The sequence below is a fragment of the Galeopterus variegatus genome, unplaced genomic scaffold, assembly GCF_000696425.1.
Source record: "Galeopterus variegatus unplaced genomic scaffold, G_variegatus-3.0.2 Scaffold5671, whole genome shotgun sequence".
NCBI classification, from domain to species: domain Eukaryota; kingdom Metazoa; phylum Chordata; class Mammalia; order Dermoptera; family Cynocephalidae; genus Galeopterus; species Galeopterus variegatus.
This window is the reverse complement of record NW_007731782.1, coordinates 125,855-148,728: the sequence shown is the minus strand read 5'-3', so window position 1 is coordinate 148,728 and position 22,874 is coordinate 125,855. Positions and strand designations below refer to the sequence as shown.

The following is a 22,874-nucleotide window of genomic DNA, read 5'->3' as shown; positions in this document are numbered from 1 at the left end:
AGAGCCATCTTTTCTCCTAGGAAAATATTTTCTTGATTTCGGAATACCTTATTAACACAAGATAGCACATGAGAGAATACTGATTCACTATATCCTTGCTGAAGTGTATGAAGTATTTGTAAATACTGTGAGAAATATGGCATAGGAAAAATTTGAATTGTTTAAATATTTTGAATGCTAACTCACTTACGGAAAAAAACAAAACTTGGTTTGTAAATTCACCCAGAGACAAACAATATACAAAGTCCATTTTCTTACCTTATCTACACCTCTTGAAAATCATTTATAAAGAAAATGGATCGACCAGAAAGCATACTATCATAAATGTTCCAGACACTGGGGACAAAGAGAAGGTTCCAAAAACTTCCTCCAGACAGGAAAATGCAGGTTATTTTCAGAGCATCAAGAATCAGAATGGCTTTGGACTTCTCAACAGCAAACTAGAAGCTAGAAGACAATAGACCAATACCTTTAAAATTCTGAGTACTTTTCAGCCTGGAATTCTATACTCAGCCAAACTACCTGATTAAGCCACAGTCACAGACAGCAGTCCTAAGTGTGAAATGTAAAAGGCCTTCCCAAAATAGCTTGATCTGTGAGCTGCTGGAGGTGGTTGGTGCTTTTCTTTCGGGGGGGTAGGGAGCTTGCTAACAAAGCAGACACATTTTTTTCTATCACGGACTAAGTCTATGTTGGTAACATTTGGCAAGTTGGGTAACCAGGGACATTGATAACTGTGAACAGATGGGCAACTATTAAAAGATTTCAGGGGCTCTCATCATTTCTCAAATGGCCTTCACCCACCTACAGAATACCCAGTTTCCTTGCAAAAAGATTACATAAAGGATTTAATTAAATTTCTTCTTTTTTTTTTTTCTTCAATTGCGATGGAAGCAAAAGCTCTGACGTGAAGAGGAAAATAGATGAGAAACTTCTAATTTTGAATCCCCTTAGGATTAGATGCTGATTTCAGCCATGCAGAGAACACTGCCCCATATTTTGAAAGAGTCGCTGCTGGCAGTTTCAGGAGAGATGACTTTCCAAAATAGACAGCAAACCCCGCCTTCTGTATCTGATGACCATCTGACATTTGGACACAGAATCAGAGCTGTGCACATGTTTTGACAAATGTAACCTTGCTTTTAAAAATGGCAGTGGCACGTCATTATTGTATTTAAGCTCAAAACTAAAAATACACAATACAAAAGAGAAACATGCTACCTGGTTCCCAGCAGAAATATAAAATATGTACACATCTTAGAGCAATGAAATTTACCCAGGCTCTAGGGCAGCAGTGTGTCATGCTGCTCTTCTTTTGAGCAGAATGATGCTCAGAAAGTTCTTAAGACTAAGAACTACAGGCACCAATTAAGTTGAGGCATGGTCTGTTCTCTTTGAGGCAGCAGCCAGATATTTCAAAAGCAGTCATAAGTTGGTATGGTCAGGGTCATGGTGGCTATAAGTTGGATCTCATGAATCTGGCCAAATTAGATTGGGTTCCATTCCTCACAGTTTGCCTTAATGATATGTAAATTCCAGGGCCAGTAATTTTAAGGTACTTACCCTATACACACTCATTTAAGTATCTGTTTGGAAGTAGGAAGGATGGATACCCAGCCCCACTTTTATCCCTAGTCCCGTCATCAGCTTCAATCCCTATTTACCCCAGCCAAAAGTACTGGGTATCTGAAGATCCAAAACCACCCCACCTAACACTAAATATTGCCTAAAAATAACTAGCAGCCTTACAAATAGAAAATAACCATTTTGAATAGTGTTAATTAAAATCCACACCATTAATAATAATTGCAATTTAAAATAATTCAGCAACAGAACACCAAAACAAATCAGTAATAAGAGGAAAACAATTAGCTCTTGGAGGGGGTGGCCTCTCCTTGCCTGCTAAGTGATACAGTTTCATAAACTCATAGTTCTGTGCTGGGCTGTTTGGTTTCATGTATTTTAGTAAACAAGGATTATCAGTGGGTTTAGTGTCCCCTGGAGAATTATACTTTAACAGAAAAAGTTATTGGAAATAGTTCAACTATGCTCCCATCATTTAGCAGAATAAGAGTTGGCAATATTAATTTTGAGATATATGTTTGTGGGCTTTTAAGTAAATGGTATACATATATTGTTTCATATAACAAGGAAGCATTCATGCAGGCACTTGAGAATGGTGTAAAGGGAGGGAATATTTGTGTATTACATATTAGGCTTGTAGAAATCATTGAATTGAATAGGAAATAAGTTCAATATAATTCGCTATTTTTGGTTCCAAGTTTTATGTTCTTTCGAAAGTCACATATTTTCCTGGTGTGTAGAAATATCCTTAGGTAGTTAAAGCCATTCCAAGTGATTTTTATTTTCCTTCCTGCTGTTAGGTTTAATGGTGTCAGTTTGCTAATCCTCCCTGATTCTCACGTGGCCTCCATTTGTGCCTGTGTTTTTCTAGAATGGCAGACATGCAGGGGCTGCTGGAAAGAATGGAGCGAGCTGTCAGCCGACTGGAGTCACTGTCTGCAGAGTCACACAGGCCTCCTAGGCACTGTGGGGAAGTTAACGGTGTCAATGGAGGTAGGGCCCCAAACTGTTGTCATTACTGGTCTCTATGTGGGTCACTTGATTTTGTTCCCATCGTTTAGTTCTCCAGAAATATTTCTATCTACTTTTTCACCTTTCCTACTCCTTCCTTTATATGTGACCGTGACATTAACCAGAGGCAAGCAATCCCTGAAAAAGAGAAAGCAGAAAAGTTTCAACCCAGAATCCACAAAAATTATCAATATCTTTACCTCTTAAGAGCAGAATTTGTGTGCGACATGTCATTATTCTTTCGTTTTAGTGTTTATACTGCTGTTCCACACTCAATGACTGATATTATCTAAATGATTATCAAACAAGAAACAAATGTTCTCGATTAGAATGTAAATTGGAAGGAATTGTCATTCTGTAGATTTTAATTTTAGAGAGAACAAGCCATTAAATTTAGGAACAACAGTTCTGAAGAAAGTCTGATGTGAGGCTAAATATGATTTTGATGTAACAAGGCCACATCACATTGTTTTATTTTTGCCTATTTCTAACCAAATATGCTTTTAAAATTATAGCTGTCCCTCCGTATCCTTGGAGAAATTGGTTCCAAGACCCCCACAGATATAAAAATCCACAATGCTCAAGTCTCTGATATAAAATCATATAGCCATACACATCCTCCTGTATATTTTAAGTCATTCCTAGATTACTTGTAATACCTATCACAATGTAAGTGCTGTGTAAATAGCTTTTACTATATATTGTTTATATTTGCATTATTTTTTTTTAATATTTTTGATCCATGATTGGTTATATTTGCAGACGCTGTGGATACAGAGGCTGACTGTATATACTAATACCACGCTTGAAAAAAGATTTTAAAAAATCATATGATCAAAAATGAAAAGTTAATTATTTTCTTGAAAAGGGTACATATACACATATGGCAAACTCTCCAAGTTACCTACAATAATTCCAATCCCTTCTTGTCTAAGGATACACTTTAGCAAATAAAAACACAGGACCCCCATATAAATATGAATTTCACATAAAGAACAATTTTTTTGTGTGTGGTATAAGTGTGTTCCAAATACTACATGGGCTATATTGCATGGTACACACTTAACTAAAAATTTATTCATTGCTTATCTGAAATTCAATTTAACCAGGCAGTCTATACGGTATTTAATACTGCAAGTCTGTTCTTGTCACATGTGCATTTCTTCCTTATCTGACTCATTTTGAATCCTGCCAGGCTTTGGGGGGCTGAGAAAAGCCTTGGGGAAGAGGACTTAAAGAAAAGCTTTCACCAGGATAGACCTACATTGATGCTTCTAGAATTTCAGGCATATTTGGAGCTGTGCCTTTTATTACATGCCATGGGACAGAAATTACTGTGTGAGCACAAATGTGCTGGCTGTTTTATTTCCCCCCTGAACATAATGAAAATTAAAATGCTTTGAATGAATTGAAAGGGGGTGTTGTTTAAAGGAAAGCTGCCAGGAGCCTATAAGTTGTTTCCGCACCAACTGAGACACATCTATGATTTCATTTTAAGCCTCTTTTTGTTAACCATCCAGTTGGTATATGAGAGTCATTAAACGTTATTTGTAAGAAAATATTTTTATGTTCTTTTCAGTAACTTTGTCTCATCATGCCATTGGCATCAGGCAATTAAAGATATTTCTCTGAGATTGCTGACCACAAATATAAATCCTGTGAATACACAAAATAAAGTTAAAATCTAGCTTCCAGGAGATTTATAGTATTGTCAAGTAATGAAAAAAAAAACCTTAATAATTTAAACTTCATTTATTCAAAGAGGCACTAGACTAAACTTTGTATTTTTTTAATAAAAAAGTTTTTCTGAGAAAATTAATAAGCTAAGTAAAATTGAAGGGCATATAATTAGATTAAGTGTTCAGCCAATATTTTCTAATATAGAGATCATTTCAAACCAGTTATTAAAGCAAAAGTCTTCTAAAACAACGTAGCTGGCAATTTATTATCTTACTGTAAAGAAAGTAGGATAATTAGTAAAATGTCTGAATGATATCCATCCTTAAAACATTTTACTAATCCTAAACAACATCATTTTCATTTCTTCTTAATTAATAAGTTTTGGTCGTTTTCTAAATTCTATGTTTAATAAATCCTTCAGAACAACTTTTCGCCTTAAATCATCATTATGATGATGTTATAACTAAAATTAATTTTTTTTATTTTAAAAGAAACTTTTAGAAGGAACACAATCCATTACAAATATACAGTATGTATAGATCAAAGGACTGCCCTATTATGATACTGGTGTTCTGATGTGTTTTATGATGCAGGGTATTCTTTCCTGGCAGTGAGGTAAGTTCAGCTTAACAACTGAAGAAATATTTTTGCATTCCTGCCAAGTGACAAAATTGTGTGGACTGCCCTATTATGATACTGGTGTTCTGATGTGTTTTATGATGCAGGGTATTCTTTCCTGACAGTGAGGTAAGTTCAGCTTAACAACTGAAGAAATATTTTTGCATTCCTGCCAAGTGACAAAATTGTGTTAGGTGCATGGAAATCTAAGATGAATTATACACAGTCCTAATCCTCCAGAATCTTTGGTCTTAATGCATTACTAGTCAGGGCCACAAATGCTTTGATTAAGGGATGCTCAAAGGATACAGTCTGGGGAGAAAGACAGGTCATTAAAGGTCGCCTAGAGGTGGTGTGAACAGAGCTGAGTGATGAAAGGAAATTGGAAAAGAGTCCCTTTTATCATTGTACCTTCTGCTATGTAGAGGTCTCCGTCACATTTCTAAAACTTTCTGCCACTTTAAATACTGAGCAGAGACCTCTCAGACTTCTCCCATAGCAACAAACATTTATCTGTTTCCAAATGGATCCAGGAGGAATCGTTGGCTTTGTGCCCTTTTTATGTTCCAGAAGTTGGTACATACTGTGTTTTGAACTTTGAAAGATAACTCAGCTGCAACAGCCTGCTTAGAAGTTATACTGTAGGTGCAGAGAGCTGTAAATCACTGTTTTCATCACCCTTAGGGCCTATGGAAATGGGCAACTGGGAAACAGAGAAAAGGAAGGAAGCTTTATCCTATAGTTTTGTGAACACGATGATGTATTTGTACAATGTGAGAAAGGGAATCCTAGGTTTTGGTTTGGATTTTAATAGGCTGTAGTGCTGAATTTCTCAGTATTATGCTTCTCAGTGTTAGGGATGTGAAGTCAAGGACTTAGGTTTTTTTCTGTTAATTAAAAAGGAGGGATAGACATCCAGAGCACAGTGGCTGGGCAGTTGTCACTTCAGCTCTTACAGTCACATGGCAGATCAAAACCCAACATGCGGTGCCCAACAGACATTTTCATTCCCACAGTGGCAGTCTCTTCTCCCCCTGGGAAGTGGAGAAGGAATAAAATGACTGAAATCAGCCTTCTTTTCCTCCTTGCCCGGAGTTCACTGTTACCTTTTGATGGTCCCGGGTAATCTCGGTCACTGTTTGCATGGTTGGTGTATCACCTGGGCAGGTTGCTGCAGAAGAAAATGCAGTGGCTTTGGATGAATCTGGCTAGTGTCAGCTTCTGGAGCTGCCTGTCATTTGGTGTAGGGTAACTCCGGTCCAGTCGTGTGCTCTGTTTACATTTCCATGTCCTGCTCTCTAACACTGTGATGGTGCTTCTTACTTCGCTGGGTTTGGAAGAGAATGAAATGAAACTATGTAGGTGAAAGTCCTTACTCAGTAGGATGCAAAACACGAAAACAATATTTTCCTGAGCCATTGAAAAGTGTTTAATAAATATTAAGTGAAGGAATGACTCAGTGAATGAATTGTTACAAATGACATTGGTGATACCAAACTGCCGTATTATCTATGGCAAGACAGTCCCAGCTTTTCATTAAACTACCAGGAAATAACAAAACGTTTCTTCTCCAAAGGTGTGGCACCCTCCGTGGAAGCCTTTGATAAGCTGATGAATGGCATGGTGGCCGAGTTTCTAAAGAACAGTAGGATCCTTGCTGGGGACGTGGAGACTCACGTGAGTACTTCCCTTCCTGTTCCCTGTGGAGAGTGCAGCAGACCAGCCCAGCCTCTGGTCTGGCTAAGGGCGTGATGAGGTCTTTGTTTCTACGCTGACTAGGCAGATGGAGGCTAAAACATTCATTTAGGCTTTAATTCGGTTAATTGTTCCCGCAACGCCTACTGACTGACCATTGCCAGGCACTGTTCTAGAAGGAGGGAATAGAAGATGAGCAATAGGCCAGGTCCTGCCCTCTAAGAACTTGAACTTCAGTCTGGGGAACAGATGATATATATAAATATATAAACTAATTCAGGTAGTGTTAAGTATGACAAAAAAAATAAGAAAGCAGGGTATGAGATAGAAAGTGCTGGAAGCAGGGATATTGTTTAACATAGGAAGGCATATTTGAGGAGGTGGCAGTTTTGCAGAAATCTGAGTGGATGGAGGGAGTGAGCCATGTAATGATGTGGAAAAAAGAGTTCCAGGCAGAGGGAACAGCAAAGGCCCAGAGGATGGAGCAAGCCTGGCATGTTCTCAGCAGAGCGGGAGGCCAGAGAGAAGGTGAGTAAGGGAGAGAGATAGCAAGGGGCCAGACCACGACACGGCTTTCTCAGTCACAGTAAGAGACTTGGCTCTTGTCACAAGTGTGATGGGAAGCCCCTGGAGGGCCCTGGGCAGAGGACTGAGAGCAACTGAATTTATGTTTTAAAATAGATCCTCTGGCTGAGCTGACTCAGTCACCAGCCACCCTTCTTTCCTTAAAGTGCAGCCCGAGGACATCACCTGACACCCATGAGGGTGGCTACCATCAAAGAAACAAATAACAAGTGTTGGCGAGGATGGGGAGAAATTGGAGCCCTTGTGCACTGTGGGCGGGAACATAAAATGCTATAGCCACTGTTTGAAAAATTATATGGAGGTTCCTCAAAAAAATAAAAATAGAATTATCATATGACCCAGCAATTCCACTTCTGGGTATATACCCAAAAGAATTGAAAGCAAGGGTCTCAAATTTATATTTGTACATCCATGTTCATAGCAGTGTTATTCATGATAAACAAGAAGTGGAAGCAACCTGTGTCCACTGACAGATGAGTGGATAAAGTAAACGTGGTCTGTACACACAATTGAATATTGTTCAGCCTGTAAAAGGAAGGAAATCCCGCTACATACTACAATATGGATGAACCTTGAGGACATTATGCTAATAGAAACAAGCCAGACACAAAAAGACAAATACTGTCTGATTCCATTTTGTATGAGGTCCCTAGAGAAGTCAAATTTGCAGAGACAGAAAGTAGAACAGCGGTTGCCAGGGGCTGTGGGGAGAGGGGAATTGGGAGTTGTTCAATGGACACATAGTTTCAGTTTTGCAAGCTGAAAAAATTCTGGAGATTGTTTTCACAATAATGTAAATATACTTAACACTACTGAACTGTACACTTAAAAATGCTTAAGACAGTAAATTCTATGTTACATATATCTTACCACAATTTTTAAAAAAGCACAGCCTGAGGAAAAGCAAAATCACAGAATGTGAGAATCTCCGGATTGGGAGAGATGTGTAAAGATATCTAGGCCGGCTTCCCAGTTTTAGACACTGTTTATACTTTTTAAAATGTTAGCACCATCTCTGAGGTTAGTCATTGTTTGTATGCATTTAGTGAAAATCTAATGTAATGACCAAACCAATTAAACACTTAAATTTATCACCAGGTTCTTTTTCAATGGCCATTATATCTCGCAGAAGACTGAATTCCAAATCCGTCTGCCTGTAGATTTCTCAGCGATGAGATAATCCTGGCAAAACCATTTTCGGTATAGATTCACAGAAAATCTGATTCTTGAATAAAGTTGTGGTTTGGGGTTAAAAAAATAAGGAAATAAGGGCCAGCCCGGTGGCGCACTGGATAGTGCCATTCCAAATCCGTCTGCCTGTAGATTTCTCAGCGATGAGATAATCCTGGCAAAACCATTTTCAGTATAGATTCACAGAAAATCTGATTCTTGAATAAAGTTGTGGTTTGGGGTTAAAAAAATAAGGAAATAAGGGCCGGCCTGGTGGCGCACTGGATAGTGCCCAGCTTGGGAAGCGCGGCGGCGCTCCCGCCCCAGGGTTCGGATCCCACATACAGACCGGTTCCCGCTCACTGGCTGAGCGAGGCGCGGGAGCAACACCGAGGGTTGCAATCCCGTTGCCGGTCCCCGGTCCGGTATGGGGGCGACACTGAGAGTTGCGATCCGTTGCCGGACATACACCTGTTGCCTACAAAAAACCCCTCACATACCTGATTGTACAGTATGGAAATGTGAGAAGGACACAAATGTGCATCGTGTTAAATCCTGTCCCTGTGCTTATGAGCTATTTCACAGATACTAATAAGGAATAAAGGCAGCCAAGCTATGATTTAACGTCTGTCTCAATGTGTTGGCTGCTGGTTGGGCTTAATTTACTGAACACTCAATGGTCTATTGACAGAACAGACCACAAAAAAGGGGAACTAATAGCTACAATTAGGAAACTCTGCTGAACCGAAGAACATAACAGGTTTAGAAAAGATTAGATCTTGTAAAGCCTTCTTGTATGCAACATAAACCAAAGGACTTATTTAAATTACTCTTCAACCCAAGAACACTGACACAGCTTGCACCCTTTTGAAAAAAGAATAAACAATGCATCATTTAATAGAAGATGTTTATAGTAAATATAGTCCTCGGTGTCAAAGGAAAGGATCCTCTAGAAACTGGGCCTACATAATACTTGGTTGGACATTGTTTATCCATATATAGACTAATGCGATAATTTTTTTTTTTTGGTTATTTTTTAACAAAGCTGTCCTGTTGTTATTTATGGTACATGGAGCGAATCTCAGGCTTATTTCTGCATAATACTTGGTTGGACATTGTTTATCCATATATAGACTAATGCGATAATTTTTTTTTTTTTGGTTATTTTTTAACAAAGCTGTCCTGTTGTTATTTATGGTACATGGAGCGAATCTCAGGCTTATTTCTGAGTGATTTGACAATTATGAAGCAACTGCCAATCATACCTCTTCGTAACCCAAATCCTTTTCAGAGATTTATAGAATTTACATTTTAAATGTTTCTAGGAGTCTGGAACATTTATTTCCTGTTCTTGATTAAAAACAGATTTTTAAAACTCTTCCATTAATTGCTTAATAAAAATGAGAAAACCACAATTTGAACAAAAGGGCAATAATATTCAACTAAGCATTATACCCATAAAGCATAGTATGTTTAAATCACATGCTGTACTATAGTTCCCTGACTTTATTAAAGGTCGAACATTTTTAGATAATTGTTACAGCTTCATTTTTGATGGGGCACAATCACTACAGCAGACGTCCCTAGTCTTTACCATTTATTTAATTTTTTGACAAAACGTTTTGTTTGTTTTGTACCCTCCTGGTTAGGTGATGAGTTCAAAGAGTGGCAAAGTGAGAAGTTTAGAGCCAGCTCTACTTTTTACAGCGCCACCTTGAGCCAGTCCCTCCACCTGCCCCTTCACGAGCAGGATGACACCATTTCTAAGGGTCTTCTGGCTCTCACAGCCCAAGCGAGTGACTCATCAGCTGTCTCCTCCTTAAAGCAGGAGGGTGCTATTTTGGTTTCCAAACAAAGAGCTTTCAATAGGGTGGTATCATCACCATCGGAAAAAGCATCTTGAGGGCTGGCTGGTTAGTGCAGATGGTTAGAGCTGATAACACCAAGGTCCAGGGTTCGATCCTTGCACTGGCCAGCTACCAAAAAAAAAAAAAGAAAGAAAGAAAAAGAAAAAGCATCTTGAGCCATGCCAGGGAAAGCACCATGAGAAATGAGCAAAAGGAAACATGTCAGAAAAAGGATACACAGAACACCAAAGATAAAATATCTTCCTGCTTTACAGTGATATAGAAGAAAATCTGACTTCTTCATATAAAGCGACCCTTAGGCCTTCATGAATCTGTCCTTCTTGGTCTTACACGTTGTCACTTCTTCCTTTACTTCTTCCCTTACGTGGATGTTATCTCTGGAACAAATGATAACCTTATCTCTGGAATAAATAATGCAAAAATATTTGCATGTTTATTTATTTTACTAACTGTATCATATTCTTCCAATTTTTTTGATTTTACAAAACCTTGATTAGCACTCATTAAAAAAGTGACCATTTTGGGTGCTTTATAATCTGGGTCTACATAGGATCTCCATCCCCCCAGATGATCAGAAGTACCGGTTTGGGGGTGACTCCACCAACCAGCCCACTCAACATACATCTCCTCACTTTCCTGCTCTGCCTTCAGCCAACTTGGTCCTCTCGTTAACTTTCAGTTACCAGCTAATTGTTTTAACATGAACATTTATTTTTATTGTAACTAGATGTAGAATATCTTGGCAACCGCAGGCCCAAAGGATCTGTATGTCTTTCTGTTGCTCCAAGTGGCAGAGCTCCCAAAAATGACTTTGCAAAGAACTCCGCCTCTGGGTTCCATGCAGGCTTTAAATCACGCGTCTCCTTGCTCACTGTCTTAGTCATTAACGACAGTCAGGATTTTTAGAGCAGGAAGCACTTAGAAATCATTCATTCCAGTTATATACCCCCTTTTCTTTTTTGTTCTTTCTTCCTTTCCTTCTTTCTCCCTTCTTTCTTTTCCTTCTTTTCTTTTTTTCTCTCTTTCTTTCTTTTCTTCCTTTCCTTTTCTTCTCTTTCTCTTTTTTCTTTCCTTCCTTCATTCCTTCCTTCCTTTCCCTTTCTCTCTTTTCCTTCCCTCCTTCCTCCCTTTCTTCCTGCCATCTGTCTGTCTGTCTGCCTTGTACTGACCTGTCACCTTCTTCACCCTCTCTTTCCAGAGTCATTACGGTGCAGGCTCCTGCACAGAGCTGAGGAGAGGGTGGAAGGTGACAGAGAGAATGCCAATCTCCAGGACAGCACTGTGTCCCTCATGGGTCTTTGCTTCTGCCCCTTCACTCTGGTTGGCCTGGTCACTACTCACTGTGCTGCTGGCACTAAATTTGCAGAATTCGGAAGGGCCACAGATAGATCAGCCTGTTATCATTTCTTCCCAAGAACACGGAGAATTTTTATTCTCGGCATTGAACATATGCTTTGCTACCAGACATATACTTTGACTCACAGCCAATGTCTTGCTAAGTTGCTGGCCTTGGTGGGACATCCCTGTGACCACCTTTCTACTTAAGAAAGTTTGTTTTTAGAGCATATAATCCCCGTCTCTCTCACTGAGCATTCTAAGTGCATAGCACATTTAGAGCTTTGGGGAATAGCTAATAAGAAACTGGACTTGGAATCAAAACATCTTTGAAGGGCCACCGGGCGTCACTAACCACCAGGCATCACTAACCACCAGGATTGCTCCGTTTACTGTGTGAAAAATAACTATCATCTCCAAAATGTCTTGCTAAAACACCAAATTAGGCTCTGTGAATCTCTAAGGTTAAGATGGTATCAGCCTCTTTTTCCTCCCTGGACAATAAATATGCTTTTTGCCAAAATCTTGCCTAAGTGCTTTTCTTTCTGCTTTTTTAATAGTTTTATTTTAAGTTTTCAGATAAATAATATATTTGCACAGGTGAAAGAATTTCCATGAGGAAAAGCTATGCGTTCAGAAGTGCACTGATTTACATATTCATCCCATTTCCTGCCCCATCCCTGAAGGTGGCTAGTTTTCAAGTTTCTTATGCATCGTCCCAGTGTTTGTTTTTATATATAATAAAATATATTTTGTTTGATATTTAATAAAATATATTTATCCTTATCTTCCCCTTTCTCACTAAAAGTTCACCTCATTATGTACAAAGCTTTGCACCTTGTTTTCTTCACTTAACAGTATATTCTAGAGACTGTTCTGTCAGAACTGTACATGTAGAGCTTCCTCGTTGTTTATTACAGCTCATAATATTTCTCTGTGTAGATATATCGTTGTTTATTTGACCAGGCTCTTGTTGCTGGACATTGGATTGTTTCTCTCTTTTGCTACAGTGCATAACCTTGTCTGTACATAATTTCCTACATGTACAAGTATATCTTGTATATAAATTCCCCAAAATGAGATTATTGGGTGTATCAGTCAAGGTCCTGAAAGGATACAGGTGGCATGGTCAAATTAGGGAATTGAGAGTTTAATAAAGGGGCTATTTAAAAAGCTCTGGGCATGGTGTTGGGAAATAAGAAATCATGCAGTACCCAGGACTACCAGTAGCAGGAACCACTGCTCACCAAGGCTTGGAGAAGCAAGGGGAAGTGGGTAGAGACCCAGCCAAGCCATGGAGACCAGCAAGGAAGAACCAGGGACATAAAGACTCCTCTCACTCCCCTCGCATGCTCCAGTCTCCCCCAGCCTTCCAACGGCTGAACCCAGTCAGAAGCCAGGAGCCAGCGAGCCTGTTGATGCTTGATGCAGACTAGGTGGTCAGGCTGGAGCCCAGGGCAGAGTGCAGGAAGGTGGAGAGTGGATCTAGAACAGCAGGACAGGGAGTCAGCACACTGGGTGAAGGGGAGGGCATTTTACTTTTGAGATCCGTTGTAAATTTCCTTCCGTAGGGGTGTACCAGTTTACACATCCATCAGCAATGGATGAGAGGCTCTGTGTTCCCCTCACTCACCGGTAGGGGTCAGCACACTGGGTGAAGGGGAGGGCATTTTACTTTTGAGATCCGTTGTAAATTTCCTTCCATAGGGGTGTACCAGTTTACACATCCATCAGCAATGGATGAGAGGCTCTGTGTTCCCCTCACTCACCGGTAGGGGCAGTGTCAATGGATTTTTCCAATCCGATAGATGAGAAATGGCATTTCTGTGTAGTTTTAATTTGTATTTATCTTACAACGAGTGAAGTTGAGCATCTTTCTATATTTTCAGGGGTCACTTTATCTCTTTTGCTGTGAGTTGTCTACTCCTGTCTTTTGTGCGTAAACAGGGGAAAGGACGTTGTTAATTGGTTTACTCTAGATTTCTAGAGATCTTTATGTGTTGGGGAGATTAACCTTCCATCTGTGGTGAGAGGTGCAAATATTTTTTCCATGTTGTCATTATCTTTTGACATTGCTTATGGGGTTTTTTTGGTGGGGTTTTTTTGAGAAGTTTTTTATGGAGTAGAATTTCTCATAATGGTATCAGTGTTTTTTCTTTTATGGCTTCTAGATTTTGAGTTGTTTAAAAGGCTTTTCTTCTAACACTTTTATGGCTTCTTTTTTTTCACATAAATTTTATCCACGTTTGAGTTTATCTTCGTGTGTGATGTGAGGTATGGATCCTACTTTTTTCTTTCAGGTGGCTTCCCACTCTTCCCATCACTATGTATTAATTAGTCCTTTTCCCCATTCATTGAAATGCTGCCTTTCTCATATGATAAATACCAGTATGTCTTTGGGTCAGTTTTTGGACTTTCTGTTCATTCCATTGTGCTTTCTGTCTATTCGTGTCTCAGTACCGTACTGTTTTAATCACTGAGGATTTAGAGTATGTTTAATGTGTAGGAGGGTTAATTCCCCTCATGGCTTTTCCTATCCTGAGTTTTCAGATGTTCTTGCTCATTTGCTTTTTTACTTAAAATCGGCTTGTCTATTTCCAGAAGAGAGATATTGTTTTTATTACAATCAAATTAAATTTACAAATTAGTATTAAAAATTTTACAACTGTGTGACGTTTAGTCTCCTTATCTGGGAGCAGGATATGTCTTTCCTTGGTTCAAATTCACTTTTGTATCCTTTAGGAGCACTCTAAAGTTTTTCTATAGAGTTTTTCCACAATTCTTGAGTTTATTTTGGAGGAGAGGGTTGTAATTGCTAGCAAATGGACTAATTTTGTCTGTATATTTTCTTTTCTTTTTTTTTTTAAAAAAAAAAGATGACCGGTAAGGGGATCTTAACCCTTGACTTGGTGTTGTCAGCACCACGCTCAGCCAGTGAGCTAACCGGCCATCCCTATATGGGATCCGAACCCGTGGCCTTGGTATTATCAGCACCACACTCTCCCGAGTGAGCCACAGGCCAACCCTGTCTGTATATTTTCTAATTGGTTGTTCGTGTATGTGAAGGCTACTGATTTCTCTGTATCATTTTTATATCTTGCTACCTTTCTTTAGTTGTTTACTTTTTTTGTTGTTTATAGTTGCTTTTCAGTTGATTATTCAGGGTTTTATAGATGTGTAATTATTTGCAAATAGTAATTAATTTATCTTTTCCTTTCTAGTTTTTATATCTTTAGTGTCTTTGTTTTTTTCTATTGACTTTAAGACAATGTTTTTAAAAAATTGATATATTTTTTATATATTTTAGCAGGAATGCCAGACCATTAAGTATGATGCTTGTTTTGGGCTTAAAAAAGTGTGTGTGTGTGTCTGTGTATGTGTATAATCATTTTTAACATCCAATTCTCTATCTTCTTTTTTTTAAGCAAGAAGATTGTTAGATTTTTGTCAAGGGTCTTTTTTAGCATCTATGAAAATGATCATATAACTTTTCTCCTTAGATCTTTTTTTTTTTCCTTTTTGTCTTTTTTCGTGACCGGTAACGGGATTGCAACCCTCAGTGTCATGCCCGTACCGCGACCGGCAACGGGATTGCAACCCTCGGTGTCGCGCCCGCACCACGCTCAACCAGTGAGTGGACCGGTCTCTATATGGGATCCGAACCCTCGGCGGGAGCGCCACCGCGCTCCCAAGCACCGCACTCTGAGTGCGCCACCGGGCTGGCCCTCTCCTTAGATCTTTTTTTTTTTTTTTTTCTCTCCTTAGATCTTTTAATATGATTAATTATACTAGTATATCTCCTAATATTGAACTATTTTTGTGTTTCAGGAGGCTATTTAATTATATTGAAATGACCATGCTAAACCTCCTTCTGTGCTTCTTTCAAGATGTTTAAGGAATTTCACATGTGGCAAAAGAAAATATGAAGTTTTCTGAGTTACGTGAATATAGAGCTTATTTATTTAAGAAAAATATGCAGTCTCTGAAAACATCCTTATATAGTTTTAAGCTTTATTATTAATATATTATTAAATTTAAAATACATTTTAAATCTTTTTGTGCTTAAGACCATTGTATGGATACAGTGCATTCTTATTTCATATCCTCTGTCAAAATAAAACATTTTCTATCATAGATTCATAGTTAAACTATGGCCAACATATCTGAAGTGTGTAGCTATGGAGAAAAAGAAATTCAAGTTAACTTTAAAACAGCAAGTTTTTTCTATTATGCATATAATCTACATTTTTCAAATTTGAAATTAAAAGCACAGCAAAAACAATGTGTAGAAATTGTAATGAACTCTTGTTTCTTTCATTTCTTTGCATAACTTGTAATTGCCTGTACTAACAAATTAAACAGGAAGAGGAAGAGCCTCCACAATGAAATTAGCCTTTATTGGCCTGTTCTCAGTAGCAAATTCGTTAGGGGCAATCGAATTCTTTGGTTGAGTAAGTCAGTCAAAGCTGAATCTGCACCAGAAGTCCTGTACTCCATAGAGCTCATGAGGCAATGAATGGAATATTGCACAAGGTGAAAGAGACCAGGTTTTACTTCCAAGTTGGCCATGAACTTGCTGTGCAGTGGTGGGTGATGTTCTTAATTCTCTGCACCTTTGAATCCTCATCCGATGATGATTGCCACCAAGAAACCTATGGGGTGCCAGTCCTGGTTCTCTCTCTCTATTCTGTGTTCACTGGCATAAGCGAAATGGAACAGCCAGCATAGGCAGCAACAAATTCTGAGCTTGGCCAGGACCTGCTGTGGTTGGGAGTAAGCACATCACTCTTGGTACCTCTCCACCTGCACCTGGGGAAAAAAGGAGATTATTGAGTCTCCCACGAGTGGCGTTGCTCTGTGTAAAAGCATTGTGTGTATCGACAGCTCAGTCCATGTCAGAAATTCTTGAGGGAAACTAGCAACTTTTCTCCTAACATTTTCTCCTCAAAAATACCCTTTCAGAGGAGTGTTTCCAAGTCAGAAATTAATCATGCTAACTAATACTGCAAAATATATGTCCTTGTCTATTTCTTGCCTTTTTCTTTTTTCTCATCTTCTTTACAAAACTACCAATAATTGGAACATTTGTTCTTGTTTTCTATCTAGATTTCAGGATAACATAATTGCTTGCCTGGAGGCTGCTTCAGCATTAATACTTTGTCCAAAAGCAATGACCTCTTTATATTCTGATTTCATTTAGATTATCTTGTTTCTACCCATGCAACCATCTCCACAAAATACATGCACACACACATATACACATACACACACACCGTCTACCTGAGAGTTCCTGAATTCCTCATAATACCATATCAGCTATGTACTTCAAAAAGTTCATGGGAAGATTTGGATTATCTTTTCATTCTCTTTGTCCAAGAACTTTTTGAAGTACCCACATGTAAGAAAAAATGGTCTCAGTCAAACATGTGGGCACTCTGGCCCAGTAGTCACTCTGACTCTAGGAAATGTGTTTGCAGATTTGTTACTGTGCATAAGGCAAGCACAAAATATGCTTTCCAACCTTTAGTATATTTTTGTCCTTTCAGTTGTATTTAGATTGTGGTTTAAGATTGTTAGTTTTAAAACATGACAGTTTTTATATACATGTTAGAACACATTACAAGTCAAGTCTTTTTAATATATCTAATATAAGATGTTTTGATGATATAAAAGAAAACAGGGTATTCAATGAACTAATAATTTATCACTCACATGTGTTTGCAGTACAAATCCTTTCCCTTTTAGAAAACCTTTTTTAGAAGAAAGATTTTAAATAGTAAATTACTTGGAATACTGATGCTTAAATTTCAATTGCTTTAGTTAAAACAGATTTTAATGTGCAGGGAAGGTAGTATGCTTTATAACTTTGGGCCCACCTGTTAAGTGTTGGAGTTCCAGAAATATGTTTGTTTTCGTTCAGCCCTCTCTGTGTCTAGCACTGTGCCCATAGTAAATGGTTAATAAATGTTCAATAAACAAATTAATGAAATGAATATTTAAATGAAGGAATTAAATTGTTAATGAATAATTGAATCAGTTGGTGGATGAATTTACTATGACTGACAATTTGAATCAAGCCAAACCTAGACTAGCAATTTTTGAAAAAAACATCAAGGCCAGGTTTTAAGTTGCGGATTAGCAAGTGAAATACTGAGAAACATAAACTTTTGGATTGCTGTATCTCTGTAGATTTTTGTTTAGCGCACACACAGTGAAATACTGAGAAACATAAACTTTTGGATTGCTGTATCTCTGTAGATTTTTGTTTAGCGCGCACACACACGCACACACACACACACGCACACACACACACGAGTCCTGAATTTACCATAGCCCTGACAATTTATCTAGTCCCTTCCTTATTCTCTTCATTTTTACTCCTGTTTTTTAGTTGAGGAAAGTGAGCCATTGAAAGACTAGAGCTCTAAGTCAGCTTAAGCAAACCAGACAAGAATTCATAAGCAATAAGAAAATCCACCAATATATTGACTTATAGTCACTGCCAATAGAAAGTACTTGAATTCACCCTGAGACAAGATATGTTTGAGAAACTTACTACGAGTATTTTAAACTAGAGGTCAGAGTTTAAAAAGAAATAGAACTTTGATATTTCTGTTTGGATTGGGTTTTGGCGAGTTGCTTTCCCCTCAATCATTAACATTAACGATGATAGAGATCAGGCAAGAAATAACTTTGGAGTCTGAAAGGTAAAGTTGGGAAATTAAACTTTTGGCTGGGACTCTCTGTGTATTTCCAGTAATCAAATCTCCCTGTTGAAGCATCTTTAGCTGTATTTATATAATTGTAAACATCTTGATAGAAAGTGAAAAATTCAGTAGATCTTTTCGATATATCTAAAGACAGAGTCCCAAACTTTTAAATGAGATGCCCCTACCAGAGTAGACTTGTAAATTAATTCTAAGAAACTTGGAAGACATTTTTCCATAGACCTAATGTAAGCCATGGGTAGTTCAGTTTGGTTCCTGTGCAAAGATACAGAAGACCACCACTCCATGGGTAGCACACAGATGGCCAGAAGCTATTTACCAACAACCATCTGCCATGAGATAAGTACAGAAATTGAGTAAGAGTTTGAAAGTTCTTATGGCAAACCAACAGAGTAATTTTAAGCCCGCTATATCTGGTAGCTAGAAAAACTGAGACTTATACTTTATATGTCTGGTTTTTTTAATTTTGTTTTTCTAGTAATGCAATGTTATTTACAGTATTTTACAAAAGTATCAGTCTGTGATAGATGAGACATTAAAAAGAAAAACCTTCACTGTAGATTTCTGAGCAGCACTTATATAATGCAGAATACTAGAAAAAAATTCTTCCACCATGGTTTTAGTTAAATGAAGCAGGAAAACAATAACATTAAATGAAAAATAGTCACTTATTATGAATGCTGATACCTGGGGTAATATGAGTTTAATTAAAGAAAGACAAAGAAGTAGATAGGGATTTCTTTGCCGATTCTGCATACTTTCAGCTGATGTTGGGCCTGATTCCTTTCTACTTTCACTATCAAACAAGATTTCTCTTTTTCTTTGTATGAGTGTATGGTTACACTCCTTTGATGCTTAGCAACCATTATAAGGGTAACATTGGAATTCACAAGTGGGACAAAGAAGTCAGGAAAACAGATTTTTTTTTTTCTGAGGATAACTGAGCAGGAATTGAAAGAAGAGTGGGTTGAGAGGTGATAAACGCACTTAAGAAAGATTTATCTTATTAAAAATAAAGTCTGGAAGGATATTCATTGAATTGCTGACAGTGATCATCCTTGGGGGGAGAGGGTGGGATTACAGAAAGCTTTTACTTTCTGAAGATCCAGATCTTTTGAACTTTCTACAAAATGTGTGCATTGCTGTTGTCAGAAGAGGAAAGGAATATTTGGTGCTAGAAGGAAAAATCTTGGAATCAAAGTATTGCCTGAAGGGGAGTTCCATGAGCAACAAAAGACAAAGTGAAGTGAAAATGTGGGCACCAGGTGATGCCACCAGTCCCGCTCAGTGTGGCCACTGGGCACCCAGTGTTAGGGGTCCCAGCTATCTGGGGGTCTATGGGGAATGGGGAACTGGTGTTTAGCAAGGGCCTTTCACGGTAGAGTGTTCAAAGGTCTCAGTCTAGATAGGTCGATGTTGGGTAGACATGGTGGATGAATGAACAAAATCTGATTCTTAGCTAAATTTTATGAGTATAGTCAGTAGAGGTTACATTTACTTCCCTGGCTTATTTTTGTTTTCCATATTAGTAAGAGAAGCTATTGTAAAGAAGAGAACTAGCATTTGTTGAGGGCCTGCTATGCATCAGGCACTATGCACAGCTACTGACAAATGTTCCTTTCCTTGATCATTAGGAGAATCCTTCAAAGTAAGTATCATTCAAGATAACAAACCCAAGCCTCAGAATGGTTGGGTAACTTGGATATGGCTATGCATCTTGTAAGGGGTAGAATTGGATTTGATCTCAGGCCTATCAGAATCTCAAGCATATGGTTTCCCTACTACACCACACTGCTTTACAATAATTTCATTCATTCATTGTTAAGCAGTAATTACTGAGCTTCTATTGTGATACAGGCCCTTCTATGTAGGCACTACTGGCTTAGTCCTCCAGAATGCATTTTCTCCTTGGGAACATGCATGAAAAGCTAGATAAGATTATGACTTAAAAAACACGAAGTGAAATGATAATGCTTAGTGTCACAGTGCATTCTAACATAAACTTTGTTTTCTCTGATTTTTTCCGAGTGGTCTTAGAGCTGCCAAGTGCCCTTTACTTGTGTGGACCCAATATTCATCAACCATGAAGCAGTTGCTGGTTCCCTAAGTCAAAAGATTTGGCTAAAATGTGTTGATAAAGTGCTTTAGATTCCTTAAGTTTTAGAAAAACAAGTTAGAGAATTTGGAGAAGAGCCAATCTGCCAAGTATTTTGTAGCTAAACAGTGATTGAATTTGAAAATGATGTTAATTTAGGAGAATGGTTTTGTTCAGAATACAAACTTGCAGCAATATTCATGCCCATGAGAAAAGCAAATGGATTTAAACGTACAATGGTGTTCTTTTCCTTTTCCTATTTCCATGCGTTGAGAAATAATCACAGTTTTTAGTTCTTCCAAATCTTTGGTATTACGTACAATGGTGTTCTTTTCCTTTTCCTATTTCCATGCGTTGAGAAATAATCACAGTTTTTAATTCTTCCAAATCTTTGGTATTTTTTATACAAATTGCAATAATCAATTATTTAGAAGAGTTCTATGTTGGGCTTTTTAAATTACAGTGATTGGTTTGGTTTTATGTTACAGATTTTGCAGACTTTTCTGTATATACTGTTTTTGTAACTTAGACCATATGTTCTGGGCCTCTTTCCATATCAGTAAGTTGAAGTCTACATTATTGTTTTTAATGACTGCATAGTATTTCATTGCATGGTGACACCGTAATTGATTTAAACAGTCATAACTGTATGTAAGTGAAGTAATGTATGTACAAGAATGCAGGGCCAGACTAGAAGAGACAAGTGAACCCCCCAGAGCATGGCCCTGAGTCAGAGCACCTCTTAAATCCTGCACCCTGGGCTCCTCGATAGTCCCACTCTGGTCCTGTCCCTGCAAGGATGGTCATCTAGTATTATTCATAATCATTTAAAAAATTAGTGACATTTGACTGGTTTTCAGTTTTTACCCTATTATAAACCAAATTACAGTGGATATCCTTGTACAAATAATATTTTATAACTATACAGTTATTTTCTCAAGAAAAATGCCTCCAATTGGAAGTGCTGCCTAGGCCAATGGCAAGTGCTCCCTAATGTTTATTGCCAGATTGTTGTTTCCCCCTGCCCCCCACCACACACACACGTTTTACTGATTCTTGCCCTCACAGTGTCTGAAAATGCTTTAGGCTGTTTGGTGATAATTCAGAACTAGGAAAATAGAATTTTAGGGAAGCAACGAATGATTTGAGTGCACAGTAATATTCAGACATTGATTATTTAAAAATACTTTGTCCTCTGCTGGACAAGCAGAAACATAGAAACAACCCATATAAATCATCCTTTTTGCAAAAGAAAACCAATTATCATTTCTACCTCTGATCTATTTGATGTATCAAGAAATTTGTTTAAATTGCCTCTTTGGGATTGGATATGACATGTTTTGTCTGGGGTTGGTGTGGCGTTGAGGTCACCTTAACTGAGACCAGTAATGCAGCTGAGATACATAATAGAAGATTCCAGGCATGGATGTAGAAAAGATATGTTGGAGCTGTTCCTTAGTGTCAGAACTGTGAGCCTTTGAGAGCTGGAAGTTGCCAAGGCAACAGTTCTATTAATGAAGAATAAACCTCATTTATTATCAGTACCTGAATGATTTTTTTTTATAAAATTACCTAGTAGTCTTACATTGACATTCTCAGTCTACCTACTCATCTTTCCTTTCCAGACTGCAAAACTGTTTAGTCCTATTCAATAAGCATACCTCCTTTCTCTGCTAATGAGAGTAGAATCACTGAAAAAAAAATCAGTAAACTGTAAGGGCAGTAAAAATACTAACTTACAACAATTATCTAATATAAAATTATTGCCCTTTTGATATATGCTTTGGCTAAAGCAGAGCCTGAAACTGACTGTGACTTGGTTGGTATTTGAGCAGGCCAAAGTCTTTAAATTAACTTGTCCTTATGATTTAATGGAGTATTGCCAACATATTTGTTAAGTAAGTAGAGTGTGACATTACTGCTTCCTTCCCCTAGTCAGACTGTAAATTTAGGCTCAGTTTCATTATGTGCATCCTGGATGCTTCAAAAGGGCAGCCATGGCTGAGTTGTAGGCTTTGTGAAATCCCTGCTGTCTTGAAGAGCTGGAGAGCTGTGTTAAAGGGAGACTCGATGGTTTGAAATCACTGAGTACCAGGCAGTGTGCTTCCTGGGCTCTAGTGAGAAGGAAATTTTTTATAGAAAAAAGTATGCATTCCCCTTTTTCATTCTCTTTTCTATGAGAATGCTCCTTGTGTTTTGCCAAGATGATCAAATGGCAAACCTTACCTTTTCAACCATGAGTTGGTGATATCAGCAATCCATTCCTGTCCAGATTAGATGTCTGCTGTCTGCTCCTCACAATTAGCTTCTTATCACTTGTTACTTACATGCACTAATTATTCTTTGTGTTTATGTCTTGGTTGCCCTGATTTATACCTGATTTAGCATCTTAGGCACATAAGAAGTACTCAGAAAATACTTCTCTATGCAATTAAATAATAACCTATTGTTTTACTCAGTTATATCTTTTCAACAATTTTTTTTTCTGATAAGAAAAAAAGGTTT

At 38.0% G+C, this 22,874-nt stretch overlaps 1 protein-coding gene across 1 annotated transcript in view; it reads left to right on the top strand.

Annotated features, from left to right (window-relative positions):
• Positions 1–2,456: 2,456 nt before the first annotated feature.
• Positions 2,457–22,874, top strand: part of CAP2 (CAP, adenylate cyclase-associated protein, 2 (yeast)) — a 114,195-nt gene continuing 93,777 nt past the window's right edge. Inside the window, exons 1-2 of the mRNA XM_008589821.1 lie at positions 2,457–2,577; positions 6,470–6,570. Coding sequence (XP_008588043.1) covers positions 2,457–2,577; positions 6,470–6,570 — 222 coding nt within the window. The remainder of the gene's footprint in view (positions 2,578–6,469; positions 6,571–22,874) is intronic.